The 16,147-nt window shown below is 39.4% G+C and overlaps 1 protein-coding gene across 2 annotated transcripts in view; it reads left to right on the top strand.

Annotated features, from left to right (window-relative positions):
- Positions 1-16,147, top strand: part of GLCCI1 (glucocorticoid induced 1) — a 96,974-nt gene that overhangs the window by 71,420 nt on the left and 9,407 nt on the right. For both annotated transcript variants that reach the window (XM_054020361.1, XM_054020360.1), the window contains exons 5-6: positions 721-873; positions 11,348-11,558. In XM_054020361.1, the coding sequence (XP_053876336.1) occupies positions 721-873; positions 11,348-11,558 (364 nt within the window). The remainder of the gene's footprint in view (positions 1-720; positions 874-11,347; positions 11,559-16,147) is intronic.

Raw genomic sequence — 16,147 nt, 5'->3', positions numbered from 1 at the left:
AACAAACATGGGAAAACGGTATAGTTCTGAAAATAAAGGTTTAGAATGAAAGTTTCATTTTACCTTTACTATAAACTAGTCAAAAAAAAAAAAAAACCCTGCATAAAGAGACTGTTAATGTTGCATGGCTAGGCACTCAAATGTCAGGAAATGCCAGTTAAACATGAGCATGCATTTGGGCCAGTATACAGAATAAACCAGCAGTGTCTATAGAGTAAGCATATACATGATATGGGGAAATTACAAAGAAATGGTCTGACTGGATTTGTTTTTTTCTTTACATTTTTCTTTTTACTTTTTCTATCTATTTGAAGGCTTTGTTTATCAGAGGTTTTTCTCCCTTTGCATTCTGCATGCTACACCTTTGCATTCCCTAGAAATTATACAGGCCAAGTATTGAAAAGCACTGCAGTAAACTATTTCATATAAAATTCTATTCACTTTACAAGAAAAAATAGTGAGTGGCATTAAATGTATGTAATCTTTAATTTCTGTCTTTCTAGTTTCTTAGTGGTAAGTACATTTTTTAATATTCAGTTAACAAACTAAAGATGAAAATGAGCTTCTCTAGATTTTAAAATTAGTGCATGATTCTTTAATTCGCTGTCTATAGATTTTTAAAATATGATAATGACCTCAGTAATACTGACCCAATGTTTCATCTTAGAAAACTCTCCAATTTTAAAGCCTATATAATATTTTATCTCATTGACCTTGTAGGCTTCTATCTCCAGATCAGTCCCTATGCCACTGTCAAATATTTCAGTGCCAAAATCAACTGTTTCACGTGTGCCGTGCAATGTAGAAGGAATAAGCCCTGAATTAGAAAAAGTATTCATTAAAGAAACCAGTGGAAAAGAAGAAGTATCCAAGGTAAGGTTTAAGTTTTTGGGGTGTTTTTACATTTTTAATGGTCAGAATTTAGTAACGTGTTGTGAGAATCTTTGAAATGACTGACGCAACATAGCTTTACATCTAGGGTTGGCTTGAAAAATTTCCGTTAACTTTTTCTATGGAAAAATTGAGGTTTTGGCTAAATAGTTTTTTTTTGTGAAAAATATCTGCTTTCTACAGAACATTTCGGTTTCATCAAAACCTCAAATATTTCAGCTAAAACCTAAATATTTCCATTTCATGTTGCTGTGGTACTCCCATGAGAGTTGTAGTTCAATTGCCTTTGTCTGAATTCTCCTTTGGGGGCTGGACTCCTGAACTGGACTTCATCTCCTTGGTCTTTCACCTGTCCTCACTAAGAGGGGAGACTGTGTGGTGCATCATGAGGGATGTAAACCAGGTAGGGATACTACTTGTAGAAGAGAATGGGAGCAAACTACAAATACATGGGGCATACCGCGGCAGCATTTCAGAATTGAATTATTTCTGTTAATGGACAAATATTTCAGTTTTGGTTCTCCACCGAGGGAGAAAAATATTTTCCGACTGGCTCTAGGCATGGCAAAACTTAATACAGTAAAAGCCTGTGTTGTCTGGCACTTTACCAACCTGAAACTGGCATTTCAGGGCACCAAATCCAGGCGGCACTCACCTCGGGCGGTTCCCCGCAAGCGGTGACATGTCCCTGCTGCTCCTAGGCAGAGGAACAGCCACAGGAGCTCCGTGCGCTGCCCCTGCCCCACCCTGAGCACTGGCCCCACAGCTCCAATTGGCCGGGGACCGCAGCCAGTGAGAGCTGCGGGGGCGGCGCCTGTGGGCGGAGGCAGCACCCAGAGCCGCCTGGCCGCATCTCTGCCTAGGAGCAGCAGGGATATGTCACCGCTTGCGGGCAACCGCCCGAGGTGAGTGCCGCCTGGATCCGGCACCACGAAACCCCTCCCACAACTCCACCCTCTGCCCCGAGCCCCCTACCGCACCCAAACTCCCTCCCAGAGTCTGCACCCCTTCCTGAGCCCCCTCCTGCAAGCAAACTCCCTCCCTCTTAGTTAACTGGAATTTTTAACTTACCGGCACCCCTCATTCCCCCAACATGCCGGATAACAAAGCTTTTACTCTATCTGCTTTTGCAAAAGGTCATACAGTGGCTTTATGTACATGAGTTTTGAGGTGCCAAAACCTGGTATATATGGTCCTTCATTATGGTGATTAAACACAAAAAGTAGTAAAGTAATCCTACCTTCTCCAGAGGCTTATTCAAGGCTGTTCATATATTTTGCATTAAATCTGGTCTTCCAAGTCTTGCGTTTTCTATTTAGAAGTGGCCAATATTTTGACAGTATTAAAAAAATACCAAAAATAATATACATATTGTCTTTGTGTTATCTCCTAGAGTGTATATTACTGTGCCACTGCCAATGGTTAGAGCTGTTAAAGTCAGAGGTCATTATCAATTTGTCTCATAAATACATTATTCTTGGACTCAAACATCTTATTACTGTAGATGTTGGGCTTTACACTGTAAGTTGCTTGAATGCTCTGCCTCTGATCCAGCAAAGCAGTTAAGCGCATAAATGTTCTTATGTTCAAAACTAGGTGGACAAATAGTTCCAGAATATTATCTTCACTCCACTGTCCAATATAGTTATCTAGTTAAGTAATGCATATTTAACTCTTAATATTTGCTTGTATGTCAAGCCCTCCAGCTCCCTAATACATTTTGTTGCTGTATTGTGAACCTCTTCCAATTTGTCAATCTCTTTTTTCTTGTAATGAAGGTACTAAAACCGAACAAAATATTGTAAGTGCAGTTGCACCAGAGCCATATTGAGGGTGATTATTATTTTCTTGCTCCACCGCATCTGTATTTGCTGCTCAGAATTGCATTGTTCCTTTTGTCTGCAATAATGCATTGCAAATTCATGTCTACGTGGTTGTCCATTATCATTCCTAAGTTTATATGAACATTACTGCTTTCAAGAATTCTCTCTCCTGTTGAATAACTATATTTTGGATTATTTTTCCCTAAATGTTATAAAAAAAATCAGAAACTGCAAAAAATAAAATGCATTTTATATGTCCCCTTATATTGTTTTTGTCACATCTCTTCCCAGTTTATCTGTGGATTTTGTCGTCAAGCTCTTTATTCGGTTTTTTTTTTTTAGATCATTAATAAACTTTAAATAAGACTGGGTACAATGTAGGACCAAATTAAGCCCTGGGTACATGGGTGCAGCTCCATTGACTTCAGCTGAATTATCCTTACATCAGAGTTGAAATTTAATCCACAGATTCAGTTGGTAATCTATTAAACTTCTCCCTCAATTTGATACTTTGATATTTATCATTATATTCTGTTTACAGTCTTTCAGAAAGCCTTTTCAATCCACATGAATCAGTTTGAATTAATTAAGACTTGTGTTTGTGGGACACGCTTTACTAGCACACAAATATATTGTTTCCTGCTTTCCTTGTGCTAACTTAATTTTGTAAGCATATTTTTAAAAAATGAACAGATATGTTAGTTTGCAAGATATATTCTGTTTCACCTCATGCTGCTTATTGCTTTTGAGTCTCTAGAAGTTAGAAATATTTTCTCTCATTATTTATTCCACTTTTTTTTTTACAAGGGATAGAAGTTAGACTTACATGATAGTAACTGCTAGGATATTTTCACTACGTATTTATACTTCTAAAAAAATAATTGTTAAAGGCACAGTAACTTTATTAGTTAATTCCCTTACTATTCTAGTTGAATATAGTTTGGATGGCTAACTTTGTATATTTTCAGATATTCCCTTTCCTTCTGTTTAGTAATGTGTATATTTTAATGACCCTCCGCTTTGCTTAAATATCCTAACTCTTCCTTTTTTCTTGTTAAAAACAGTTAAATATTAGCCATTTCTGAGTCCTTGTTAATATTATCCCATCCTTATTTATTAATGGACTTAATTTCTTTCTACTACTGATTCCTTTCTTAATGCTCATGTGAAAGCCCTCTATATTCCTCTTAGCTGCTGTTGGTTCTCTTCCCCCGCCCCCTTTTGGATAGCACTAACCCATTCTCCTTTTTGCTGTCTGTTTTACCAGGAAGCCTTAGTTGTATTCTTCTTTGGTTGCTTTCCCTTTCCATTTATAGTATGAACAATGATCAGTTTCTTCCTGACAGGGGCGGCTCTAGGGTTTTTGCTGTCCCAAGCTCTGAGAGCACAACTGCCCAAGCCAAAAAAAAAAAAAAAAAAAAAAGCCAGAATGCCGCCCCTGGAATTGTGCCACCCCAAGCACATGCTCGCTTTGCCTAGAGCCGGTCCTGCTTCCTGAAGCCATGTGTATGGATTTGGAGGCTGGATTTTGTTGTCTTAGTCTCCAGCAGATCTACAATACAAAGTGTTTGTGGTGGCTGGAGTGGAGTATTGAATTTAATTTAGATGGAAAGCATGAACAACCTCTCATGTTTGATGTATGGAAAATCAGAGGTGTCCAGTTACAGGGCGTTTTTCTGCTTGTTCAACCAATAGACAAATGCCCAGCAGCTGGACATTGTTTTTCTGTACATTACGTATAAATGAACATATCTGACCCAAAAAGTTTTTATATAAAACTTTATATAAAAGTTTTTAAAATTAGAACATTTTAGCTGTATAAAGATGACACTATTAAAAAAAAAAAACCATCCTAGAAAAGATTAGCCTTTTACATGTTCACTTTAACCATGTATTTTGTTTAAATTCCTAATACTTGTGTAACAAGGGAGTAAACTAGTTTGTGTGTGTCCCTCTGTCCAAGGATTCAATCCTGTATTAAGATATGACTGTTTTCTAAACTCCATAAGTGTGAAAGATCCTTGCAGTATCCCTACATCTCCTGTTTGAATATTCACTGGTTTCATTTATTCTTATTCCAAGGGACCCTTGGAATGCACTGTAGATTTTTGCTTTCACTGGTCTTGACTATGTCTGCTTCTACTACAATGTCGTTCAGCTTCACTGCTATTATGAGGGCAAAGGCAAATTGTATCTTATTTCTGCCTTTTTTATGTTCCAGCCTGCATGGTGGTTTTAAATAGAAAAAGTTCTAACTTTGAGACAGGACTAGTTATTTCCTAAACAGCTATAAGATATGTGGAAACTAGATCTCTTGTGCCTATTATGGGTATACTGCATCTCAGTAACATTACTAATGTTCAGAATGTAAGTGGCTTCCTTCTTAAAGAATTAAGACTACCACTGAGTGTAGTTTATTGGTGAATTTTAATGGAGTACCTTGAGAAGGGTATGCTCCTGTCAGATTGACCATGTCTTTATCTCTGCTTAAGGGGCTCTTTTTGCAACAAAGAGAGGGAGACAAATAGCTATCAATGTCATGCCATGTTCTGGGCTCAGTTAGCGTTGTCTGTATGCAAAAGATTAACACACATGACTTGATTCTCTTACGAAAACACTCACAATACAAAAATGTTCATGTAATTTTCCATGAATTTATCATTATAAGTAGTAAAAGCAGCTGTTGTGAATTAATTATTTCTTCAGTTTAAAATTGTGAAGACCTCAATTTTTAACATACTCCATAAACTACAGGTATGGCTCACTGAAAGTAATTTTGAAACACCGATTTAAGTTGTTAAAAGCCATTCAGGCTATTTTAAAATATTTTGATTTTTATTTGCTGGAATTTAAAAACTTTGCACAAGAAACAACATTAAAGTGAAAGTTTACAGTTAGTATTTTTACAGGTTTTTTCTTTTTTTTAAATTGCATTCCTAAGTACGTAAAAAGGCTTGGATTTTATATGAAGGGGAAGTAGAATTCTGCAGAAGAAAAGTAGTCTCTGAAATATATGTGGGCATTTTCGAAGTAGTGAACACCATTTAACGTACATAGAATAGTGTCTGTCTAAGAAAGAAAACTTTTATTTTCCATAATCTTAGCTTCATGGCAACGTGAAATATTTTGTATGTGATACACTTCCTGACTGCACAGTGGCATTTTTGCCCCTCAAAATTTAAGTACTGTATTTTCTGGCGTATAAGACTACTTTTTAACCCAGGAAAATCTTCTCAAAAGTCGGGGGTCGTCTTATACGCCGGGTGTCTTATAGGGCGGGTGCTGAAACTTCCGAGCCGGACTGGAGAATCTGCGGTCGCCGCATATGGTGTGGGGAGCTCAAAAAGGGCCGCGGCCGCATCCCCGCCCAATGACGAGGTGAGGGGGTGCCTCACCGGGAAGGTGTAAGTGAAGGGCGGAGCAAGCTGCAGGCGTCCGGGACGCCCGGGGTATGGAAAAAAGAGAGAGAGCGGCGCTGTGCCCAGAAAAACACGCTTCTTTCACCCATCTGGCCCGCCCTTGTATCCTATTACCGTACCTCCTTCTCTGCCTCTCAGATCTCGCTCCTGAGGACTGCAGTGAAGCGGTGCATGCGCGCATGTGTGAGATCTGAGAGGCAGAGAAGGAGGTAATAGGATACAAGGGCGGGCCAGACGGGTGAAAGAGGCGTGTTTGCGCTACCGCTCTGATAGTCTTGGAGACAGGGAGGGCTGGGCAGGTAGGGAGAGCTGACCAATCCAAGCAGGCTTTGAATACAACAATCAGCCAATCGCTGGTAAGGTACATCGCTTGCCGTGATTGGCTGGTTGTTGTATACTGGGTACCACATACAGTACCGCACCAGTATCTGTACCTGTTCATACAGTATACAAATGTCCAACAGTCAAAACCCCATCATGGCTCCACCAGCAAGAAGAAAGAAATATGAAGCCAGTTTCAAACTTAAAGTTGTAAACTTTGCCATGGAACATAATAACTGCGCTGCTGCAAGACAATATGGAGTAACAGAAAAGATGGTTCGGGACTGGAAAGCAAATGAAAAAGCATTAAAGAGTATGCCAAGGGGTAAGTGTGCATTAAGAAGAGGCACTCCACATTGGCCAGAACTCGAAAAACATGTAGCAGACATGGTGAATGAGCATCACCAAAACGGTTATGTAGTGACACGAAATAAAATACATTTGTTTGCACTTCAGTGGGCCAAATCTAACCCAGATCACAGCAACAGATTTAAGGCCACTGTATCCTGGTGTACTAGATTCATGGGAAGGCATAATATGGTACTGAGGCAAAAGATGAAAATTGCCCCAAAATTACCTGCAGATCTTGATAGCAAAGTAAATAGTTTCCATCGATACGTAATACAACAGCATACTAAACATGGCTATGCGTTAAGTAATATTGGAAATCTGGATGAAACTCCAATGAATTTTGATATGGTTGGAAATAAAACTGTCCATCAAAAAGGTGAAAAAACAATTTTAATTAAAACAGGACATGAGAAGTCCAGTTTTACAGTGGTACTAGGATGCACAGCTGATGGCGCCAAACTGAGACCAATGATTATTTTTAAAAGAAAAACAATGCCAAAATTCAAGTTCCCTGTTGGTTGTTTTGTACATGTGAATGAAAAAGGCTGTATGGATGAAGAAGGGGTAAAGCTATGGCTTGATAATGTATGGAGCAGGCGACCAGGTGGACTTATTCAAAAATGTAGTCTACTGGTGTGGGATATGTTCAGGGCTCATTTAACTCCCAGCACCAAGCAAATGCTTGCAAGACTAAACACAGATGCGGCAGTTATTCCTGCAGGATTGACATCGTTGGTACAGCCACTGGATGTGTGCCTAAACAAGCCATTTAAAGATCGCATTCAAGAACAGTGGAATGAATGGATGGTTAGCGGCGAAAAGTCATTCACAAAAGGAGGAAACATGCGTGCTTCACAGTTGGATGTTTTGTGCAAGTTTGTCATAAAAGCCTGGAATGATATTGATGCAGAAACAGTAATCAAGTCTTTCAAGAAGTGTGGCATATCAAATTCATTAGATGGTATGGAGGACGACTACTTGTGGCAAGATGAAGAGGAAGCCGAAGCTGAGACCACACCATCTGATATGGAATTCGATCCATACGGTGATTACCTTACAAATGTATCACAAGATGTCATTGATGTACTTATGATATCAGATGACGAACAGGAGGATTTTGAAGGCTTTTAAAGGGAAACTGTCACGCCAGCAAAACCTGTAAAAATACCATAGCTTGCAGTTATGATGGGCGTTGCTAACTCGCCAGGGACTTGCCTGGCACTTGCTCTCTCTCTCTTGTTTGTTATCTTCCTCCTATCATCATCAGTTCCAGTTTGGTTGACAGCTTAGAAAACAAACAGCATGGCAGCTCCCATGGATTTATTGTCTTATCCTTCCTTTCAACTTTAGAGTGAATTAGGAAAAGTTTAATCCACTTGCACTGTTTTATGTTTACATGTTTGATGACAAACAGCCTTATGTTTATAAGTGACAGTTTTCCTGCTAAGTACCTGCATGTCATAAGCATTTGAATTAAAATTACCATATTGAAATCAAATCTGATGTTTTTTTAATTTTTTTTTTTGGTGTGCGTTGGAAGAGGGGTAGTCTTATACGGCGAGTATATCCCAAACTCTATATTTTAACTGGAAAAGTTGGGGGTCGTCTTATACGCCCAGTCGTCTTATACGCCGGAAAATACGGTATTTAAAACTACTGACTTATTAAAGCTATTCCTGTTTGAGGTGTGATTTTTTTTTTCTTTTTTTTTTACTTTTTACATACACCTCTACCCCGATATAACGCTGTCCTCGGGAGCCAAAAAATCTTACCGCGTTATAGGTGAAACTGCGTTATATCGAACTTACTGTCATCCACCGGAGTGTGCAGTCCCGCCCCCTCGGAGCGCTGCTTTACCGCGTTATATCCAAATTCGTGTTACATCGGGTTGCATTATATTGGGGTAGAGGTATACTTGTTAATCTTCTTTATAGTGAAATCTAATTCCTGATTAGTGATCAATGTTCATCTTTAGAGGAGTAAGATGAAATGATGTTTTCTCGATAATTCAGAGAACAATTGATTGTTGTTGCTAAATGAAGCATCTACATTTGGTCTGTTAACGATCATTATAAGGAAAATGTGTTCTGATTGGGCCCTGAAGGTGTTCGTTTCTTGTGTTCCGACACCATGCTGTGGCATGTTGTGTTGGACGTTTACCAAGTACTTGTTGGTGAAAGTTTGACCATTTATGTTTAGAGTTTACTTCCCTGAGAAGCAGTGTTCTCTCTCTCTCTCTCTCTCTCTCTCTCTCTCTTTTTTTTATATATATATATATATATATAATATATATATAAATATAAACACAGTTTCAGTTAACAGTCTCAGTTTCATATGATTTGATTGCAGCTTTCTTTTTTCCATTCACGATGACATGTGAAAAGAAAAGTGAAATTTAAGCTAGGTAGTCATAATTTTTACCCATGTTATCGGTAGCTTTAGGAAGTTTTTTTACTGTGAAATATTTAGTTTATATAATATTACATACAAAAAATACATTGAAAGAACATTATTAAGGTTATAAAGTGAAAGCACTCAGAAGTTAGGAAATACCAGAATTAATGCTGTCTGTGCCACAGAGCTCCTATGTGGTGCTAAGCAAATCACTTATTCAAAGTAAAAGTCCTCTAGAATTTTTTTAACAAGGGCAAAACAATGTATTTTCCCCTAGCCTCATTCTCAGAAATGGCTGAACCATTTTGGCTAAAATAAAATTTTAAAAAATCTCTTTCCTAGGCCTTGCCTAAATGAGAATAAAATTGATGTGTTTATTTATTGGTTTTATTTGTTCCCCCTCTCCTGTTTTTAAGTGCAATATAATTCAGATTTGTAGAGCCCTGCGTGGATACACCGTGTATCCACATCTGATCCACAGTCAAAAATTATCTGTGGATTTGCAGGGCTCTACACTGGGGGCCGGGCTGAGGCTCCAAGGCATCCCTCCTGCCGGAGCCCGGTCGGAGAGAGCCACATGAGTAGCCGTGGGAAGCCTGCACGGAGTCGTGGACCCTTCCCCTGCCCTCTGCCAGTTGGGGAGCCTGGGGGACAGGGACACGGCTGGGGACTGCTCTCAGTCCCTCCCCCTGCACCGTGGGCAGGTGGAGGGTCCGCCACAGCTCCCCAAGTGGACTACATGCTGGCCTGGGAGGGGGAGTCCTGTGGAGCTGCCTGGGGGCTGCTCAGGCCCCCCACCCAGGGCAGGTGGATGGTCTGCTGCGGCTCCCCACAGCTGCCCTCCTGGCTCTTATTGTGGCCAGGCTGTGGCTCTGAGCTGCCTCCCTCCTCAGCCAGAGCTGTGCTGGCAGCTGTGAGATGCCACTCTGGACCCTCCATCTACCCTGGGTGGTGGCCCTGAGCAGCCCCCTGCCAAATGTCCCAGCCCCCCACCCAGTATCCCTGCCCCCCAAGCTCACCACCCAGGGCTGGTAGAGAGACCCAGGGTCCCCACACCTGCCAGCACGGTTCTCCTGGACCAGCTCTAGCCAAGGGGCGGCTCTGATTTGCAGCCTGGCCATGGTAAGAGTCAGGCGGGCAACTGTGCGGAGCTGCGGCAGACCCACCACCTGTCCCAGGCAGGGAGCCCGAGCAGCCTCCGGTCCGTGTCCCTGCCCCTCTGTCCGTCCCCTAGCCTCTCTGCCCAGGACAGGTGGAGGGACCCAGGCTCTTCACAGCTGTCTGCGCGGCTCTCCCTGACCCAGCTCCAGCTGGGAGTGGGGTATGTGTGGACCCTCCACCTGCCCTGGGTGTGGGGCCCAAGCAGCCCCTTCTCCCCCGCCCAGTGTCCCTACCCCTCCCAACTCCCCCCGCAGATATAAAGCGGATACCTGCGGGTTTGCAGGGCTCTACAGATTTGACTGGAGATGTTGAGAGAACACTGTTCTCAAAGACAAAACTATATACCCGGGGGGAAGAATAGCAAATGGGGGAGTACACCAACCTGGTTTGTCACTGTCACCAAAAGGGGAGTGGGTGGGAGGGGCTTAAACAGTGGACCAGAGAATGGTGAGCCACAGTTGATAAATTTATATATTTTTTAAAACTAGGCGTGTAACATACTATTCTATTTTCATCTTTCATTGTGCTCTCTCACCAAAGCTAGTTACACCAAAGCATAAAATCTTATCTGTTGGAGATCTTCGTTAAGGTGATTTTTTTTTTCCTTTTGTAACAATAGTAACTTATTGGAAATTGCACTAGTGTAGTTATCTCTGTTAAACAAAATTGAGAAGCTAAGCAGTTATTTAACATTTTGTATTGTTACTTTTAAAAATACCGTAGTATTTATTTAAACAGAATAAATCTTAGCACACTGAGATAAACTGAAATGCATCTAGTCCTGAAACTTGTATAAGAAATATAGTTGCAGTTGTCCTGGAGCAAAAGAGTTAATGTGTATTTTATCATTCTTTCCTTTTTAAATAACATGCTTGGTTTAGAACAGATCTTTGTAGTCTAGACCCGAATCTTCAATGGGAGCTTTGCAGGCTGAAGGCTTTTAGAATCGGCCCTTGTTATGTAATCTAAGCGTTGTTTCTGTTGCAGCCTTTGGATATTCCTGATGGTCGAAGAGCACCCTTGCCTGCTCATTATCGTAGCAGTAGCACGCGTAGCATTGATACACAGACTCCCTCTGTCCAAGAGCGCAGCAGCAGCTGCAGCAGCCACTCACCATGTGTCTCTCCCTTTTGCCCTCCGGAATCTCAGGATGGGAGTCCTTGCTCAACAGAAGATTTGCTATATGACCGTGATAAAGGTGAGAGTTGAACAGTCCATTTGAGCATGTGGGCACTGGGATAGCATGTGGTATCCTGCAGTTACTACTACCTTCATTTTACTCATTACATCAATTTTTTTATGTTTTGTTTGGTTGTTGTAGTGGGATTCCAGATGAGGATTCATCTTAAAATTGGTTTTGTTTGTGTACATATGTTTTCCCCTCTTGTTTGTGAAATTTCACAAACATCTTCCATAAATATGTCAGAGGAGCACAGCAGAGTCATAAGTACATATGAAGGGTATAGCATAAAGAATGCAGAAAGCAACATGTATATGTGCAAAAAAGTGTTTCATAAAGGAGTATGTAGAATTTGGATTCATCATATGAATGGGTTACTTGCTGATCAAAATAGTGAATCTGACTGTTTATGAACCTTGTTCAAAATAGGATTTTGCATTTTTCTAACATTACATTTGTAACTAAACTACTGCTTCTCACTGGAAATAGTTGGAACTTGCTGATGAAGAACTGAATTTGTATTTGGCTGCATTGCATAACCAAACAGGATTTCTGAATGACTTCTTAGTTAAATTTTACATTAAAACCATTGTCAATATCTTTCACTTTTCTCCGTGGAGGTTGTAAATGGCAATGGAACTTGGTCGGGTTCCAGTATTTGAAAGAGTTAACAGATAAATTATGTAGTACCACAAAGATGTAAGTAGCAATACTGTACACTGTAGTATCATTAGCCTTCGTAGTAGTAGTAGCAGCACACATGCTGGAGAGAAAATGTCTTGTGTGAATGGAGATTCCCAGCATTCATAAACTTAATTTCCAGTACCTACAGAGTGACAGAATAGTTGTTTAGTTTCAGTTAAATATCTAATTTCTTTTGTGACTGGTCAGTTTCATTTGTTGTTTTTTGTTCCCCAGGTTATGCTTTTAGTAGTTTGTCTTTTGTTTCCTGATCACCTACTACTTCTACAGATCGGAATTTTGCTCAGAGTATGAGTTGGCTCACTAAACAGGAGATCTGTTGCATATGTGATACCATTGTTCTGTCAATTTTAAAATATTTCTGTAAACCTGAGTAAAAATTGTAAAATGCCCCTATTTGACTGACCAAAGAGACTGATTGATTGTTTGATCAGGAATTTTAATTTAGAGATAGCGTGTTCTTGATGTATTATTTCAATAGCTATGAATTGTCTAGGAAAGTGTGCAAAGTATTGTGGTGTTGCTCCTTTTCAGTCCGTTCTTGCTATAGATTTAAAATAAAAAACTAAACTTATTTTAGTTAGCTATAAGTAAGAATTGCTAACTCAAGAAAATGTCAGTTTGAGAACAGAGTTTCCTATACAGCATTAACAAATTTAGGCTTCTATCTAAACATTGATTTTTATTGAGATAACTAACATGTTTACAGTTAAGCACATGCATAAATGTTTGTAGAATTACTAAAAATGTCTAAATTGCCCTGATGTGTATGTGTTTGGAAGAATCATCAACTAGCCTAGTATCTTTAGCATCAGGACTGTGTCACAAGAGCCCTCTGTTTAGGAGCAACTTTGGGTGTTACTCCTGGGATGAAGTTTTAACATTTTCACAAATCTGATATGTGTATTTTGGGCAATAATGTTTGCTAACTGAATGGCTCAATGGCTTCTGGGTGACTAATCAAAGTCTAAATGGGCTAAAGAGACAGACTCCATTTTGGTGCAAGGACAATGTGCATCTGTGAAAGGGTCAGGCAATGGATTCCACAGAGATAATTTGTATAAGGTTTCTGAATGTCTTAAGTAAAAACTCGTTTTCTTTTTGTAACTAAGATTTTTGGAATCAATTCACAAGTGTGCTAAGTACAGGATGATGCTGGGTGGTGCATTAAGGTTTTACACTCTTTCCGGTGTATATTCTCTGCTTATTTTTTGTTAATACACCTTTTAGTATTATATAATCTGGATAGAATAAGATTGTCTTTTTATGGGGAATACTGACTGTTCTTGATCCTGAAGAATGTTACTTGTCTGTCTTTAATTCAGAAAGAAGGGAATTAATTATAGAACTGTTTATCATCTAGAAAAGATCAGACTCACATAAAAAGTCTTGGTACAATGTAGGAGTTGGCCTGGCTCCAAAATCAGCAGAGACCAGGAGGGCAAAAATAGATAACCCTTTTCACTAATGGGCAGTTTATCTGCAAGTTCTGTGTTGCTTTGTCCAGGTCAAATCACTAAATAGACTGCCACCATCAAAAACATTCACAGTTTAAAAAAATTAGTCAATTCACAGGTATGTTTGTTCAAATGTATTTCCTCAAAACACATACACTAAAAAGCCCCCCCCCCCCCCCCCAAAAAAAAAAAAAAAAAGAGATTCAATTTGTAGTTAGGCATGCACAAATCTAAACTTTTCAACAAATGAAATGAGTATTAACATTCTAAAGGAAAATCTTTTATTTGTGTGGAAGTATAATACAATGAGTGGGTTTTTAAAAAAATATTTTTAAGAATGTGGGCTTTCAAGTTTTTTTTTTTTTTACATTATATATCTTGGGTATCTCCTGGTTAGAAAATGAAGACTAGAACTGAAGTATTTTGTTTCAAATTTGAATTGCTTGTCACGTGTCAGGTCTTCTATTTTTTAGGAAGTTGACAGTTACTTATTTGGACTTAGTTTTGCTACTGAGCTTCAAAAGTAGCAGTGGCATTTGCTCTGTCCATGGATCTTAGGACTGGCTATAATACTAGGTTTTTACTGATTGACAGCCTTAGTGTATATGCATATAGCATTGGCGACAAACATGCTAATTTGTAAAGTTATACAGTCAGTAATCTCTGCATGCCTGGTATAATAAAAATATGACAAAATAGCTTAATTATCATTATGAAAATACTAAGACAAAGGTTTTATATTTAATTAATACGCAAATTAAGCTTGCTCTGTTTCCCACACTCTACTTTTGACATTATGATGTGAGGACATGTAAACAAGAAAAACAGCTGTAGCATGTGTTGGGAAACCTAAGCAATTGGTGCTGATTTAGAAGTGATACTGTAGCCAGAAATAGGCCTTTGCCCTCAGTTCAGTATAGTAGGGTGGGAATAGGACTAGTTCAGGAAGGAAGGGATATCTGTTCTGGATAGAAGCATCAGAGTAAATGGATTAAAATTAGCTGCTTCTTTCCCCTTTCCCCGTGCCCCCCACCAAAAAAGTTCAATCATAGCACAACCAAGGCCATGGTTATTTTTAGTAAATTTATAACCAGTTTCTGTAGATGTAGTTTAGTAACTCTGTGGCATTGCTAATGAACAGCATTAATTGTTGGCGCTAGAAAAATGGATGCAGTGACTTTCACAATTTCAGATTCAAGGGTTCTTACGTGATATTAAAATTCAACTGTCAGATGAACAACATACCGTTTGTCCTTCTTTGCAGTCAGACATTTTAAGGCTTGAAAAGCTTACTAGTACATGCAAACAAAATGTAGGTATTTTAAATGCCAGATGATGTATTCTGTTTCTTCCCCGATTTGGGCCTCGTTTTCCCTTCAAGTTAAAAAACTTGTTTTGATTTACTATTGAAAAATATAATTAACAGCATTAAGCTGCTCCCGAATGTTTTTCTGAATAGAAAATGAAAGTTAATAGTTAATCGAGCCACGTGAGCAGTAAGGGGAGCCAACCCACTGTCCAGACACAGCACTGCTTTACATTTCTAAAGCATCTTTTCTTTCTTGTGTAAAGCTGTGCTTTGGCCACAGGCCTTCAGTTGCTGCTCTTTGAACCAGGTCAGCTGTTTAGATTACATTTCTATAAGGAGCTATTTAATCTAATGAATTTTTCAATAGAAAATGAAAGTAAACTCTGGTGAGGGGAACCATAACAGTTTCTGCAATGGGAGAGTGATTCTAAACAGCATTGGTGAGAGCATGTGAGGAGAAAATTTAATGGCAACTGTTTTAAAAATTCGTTAGCCTATTGTATGGTAATAGGCATCATCAATGCATTAAGGCTACCAACTCTACGAAGTTTGCATTATTGGGATGCAGATCTGAGACACTGGTGTGACCCTAGTGCACATAGGATTGACTTTTGAGATCCTGTCTTCTGGAGGAATATTTGAGCTCTCTAAACCTATCCTGTTAAAATTGTAATCTAGAATCTGGTTTCTCATTGGGGAGTCAACTGGTTAAAGTATTTTTTTTATACGCAGATTACCTCCATAGTGGTCCCTTGCCTAGCAATCTAGCATAGTAACTCTTAAGTTGCTAAATACTTGATATGCTGCAGTTCCTCTAGAACAGGAGTAGGCAACCTATGGCACATGTGCCGAAGGCGGCACGCGAGCTGATTTTCAGTGGCACTCTCACTGCCCGGGTCCTGGCCACCAGTCCGGGGGGGCTCTGCATTTTAATTTAATTTTAAATTAAGCTTCTTAAACATTTTAAATACCTTATTTACTTTACATACAACAATAGTTTAGTTATATATTATGGACTTATAGAAAGAGACCTTCTAAAAACATTAAAATGTATTATTGGCACACACAACCTTAAATCCGAGTGAATAAATGAAGACTCGGTACACCACTTCTGAAAGGTTGCTGACACCTGCTCTAGA

The sequence above is a fragment of the Malaclemys terrapin genome, chromosome 2, assembly GCF_027887155.1.
Source record: "Malaclemys terrapin pileata isolate rMalTer1 chromosome 2, rMalTer1.hap1, whole genome shotgun sequence".
NCBI classification, from domain to species: Eukaryota; Metazoa; Chordata; order Testudines; family Emydidae; genus Malaclemys; species Malaclemys terrapin.
This window is presented reverse-complemented; position numbering and strand designations above follow the sequence as displayed.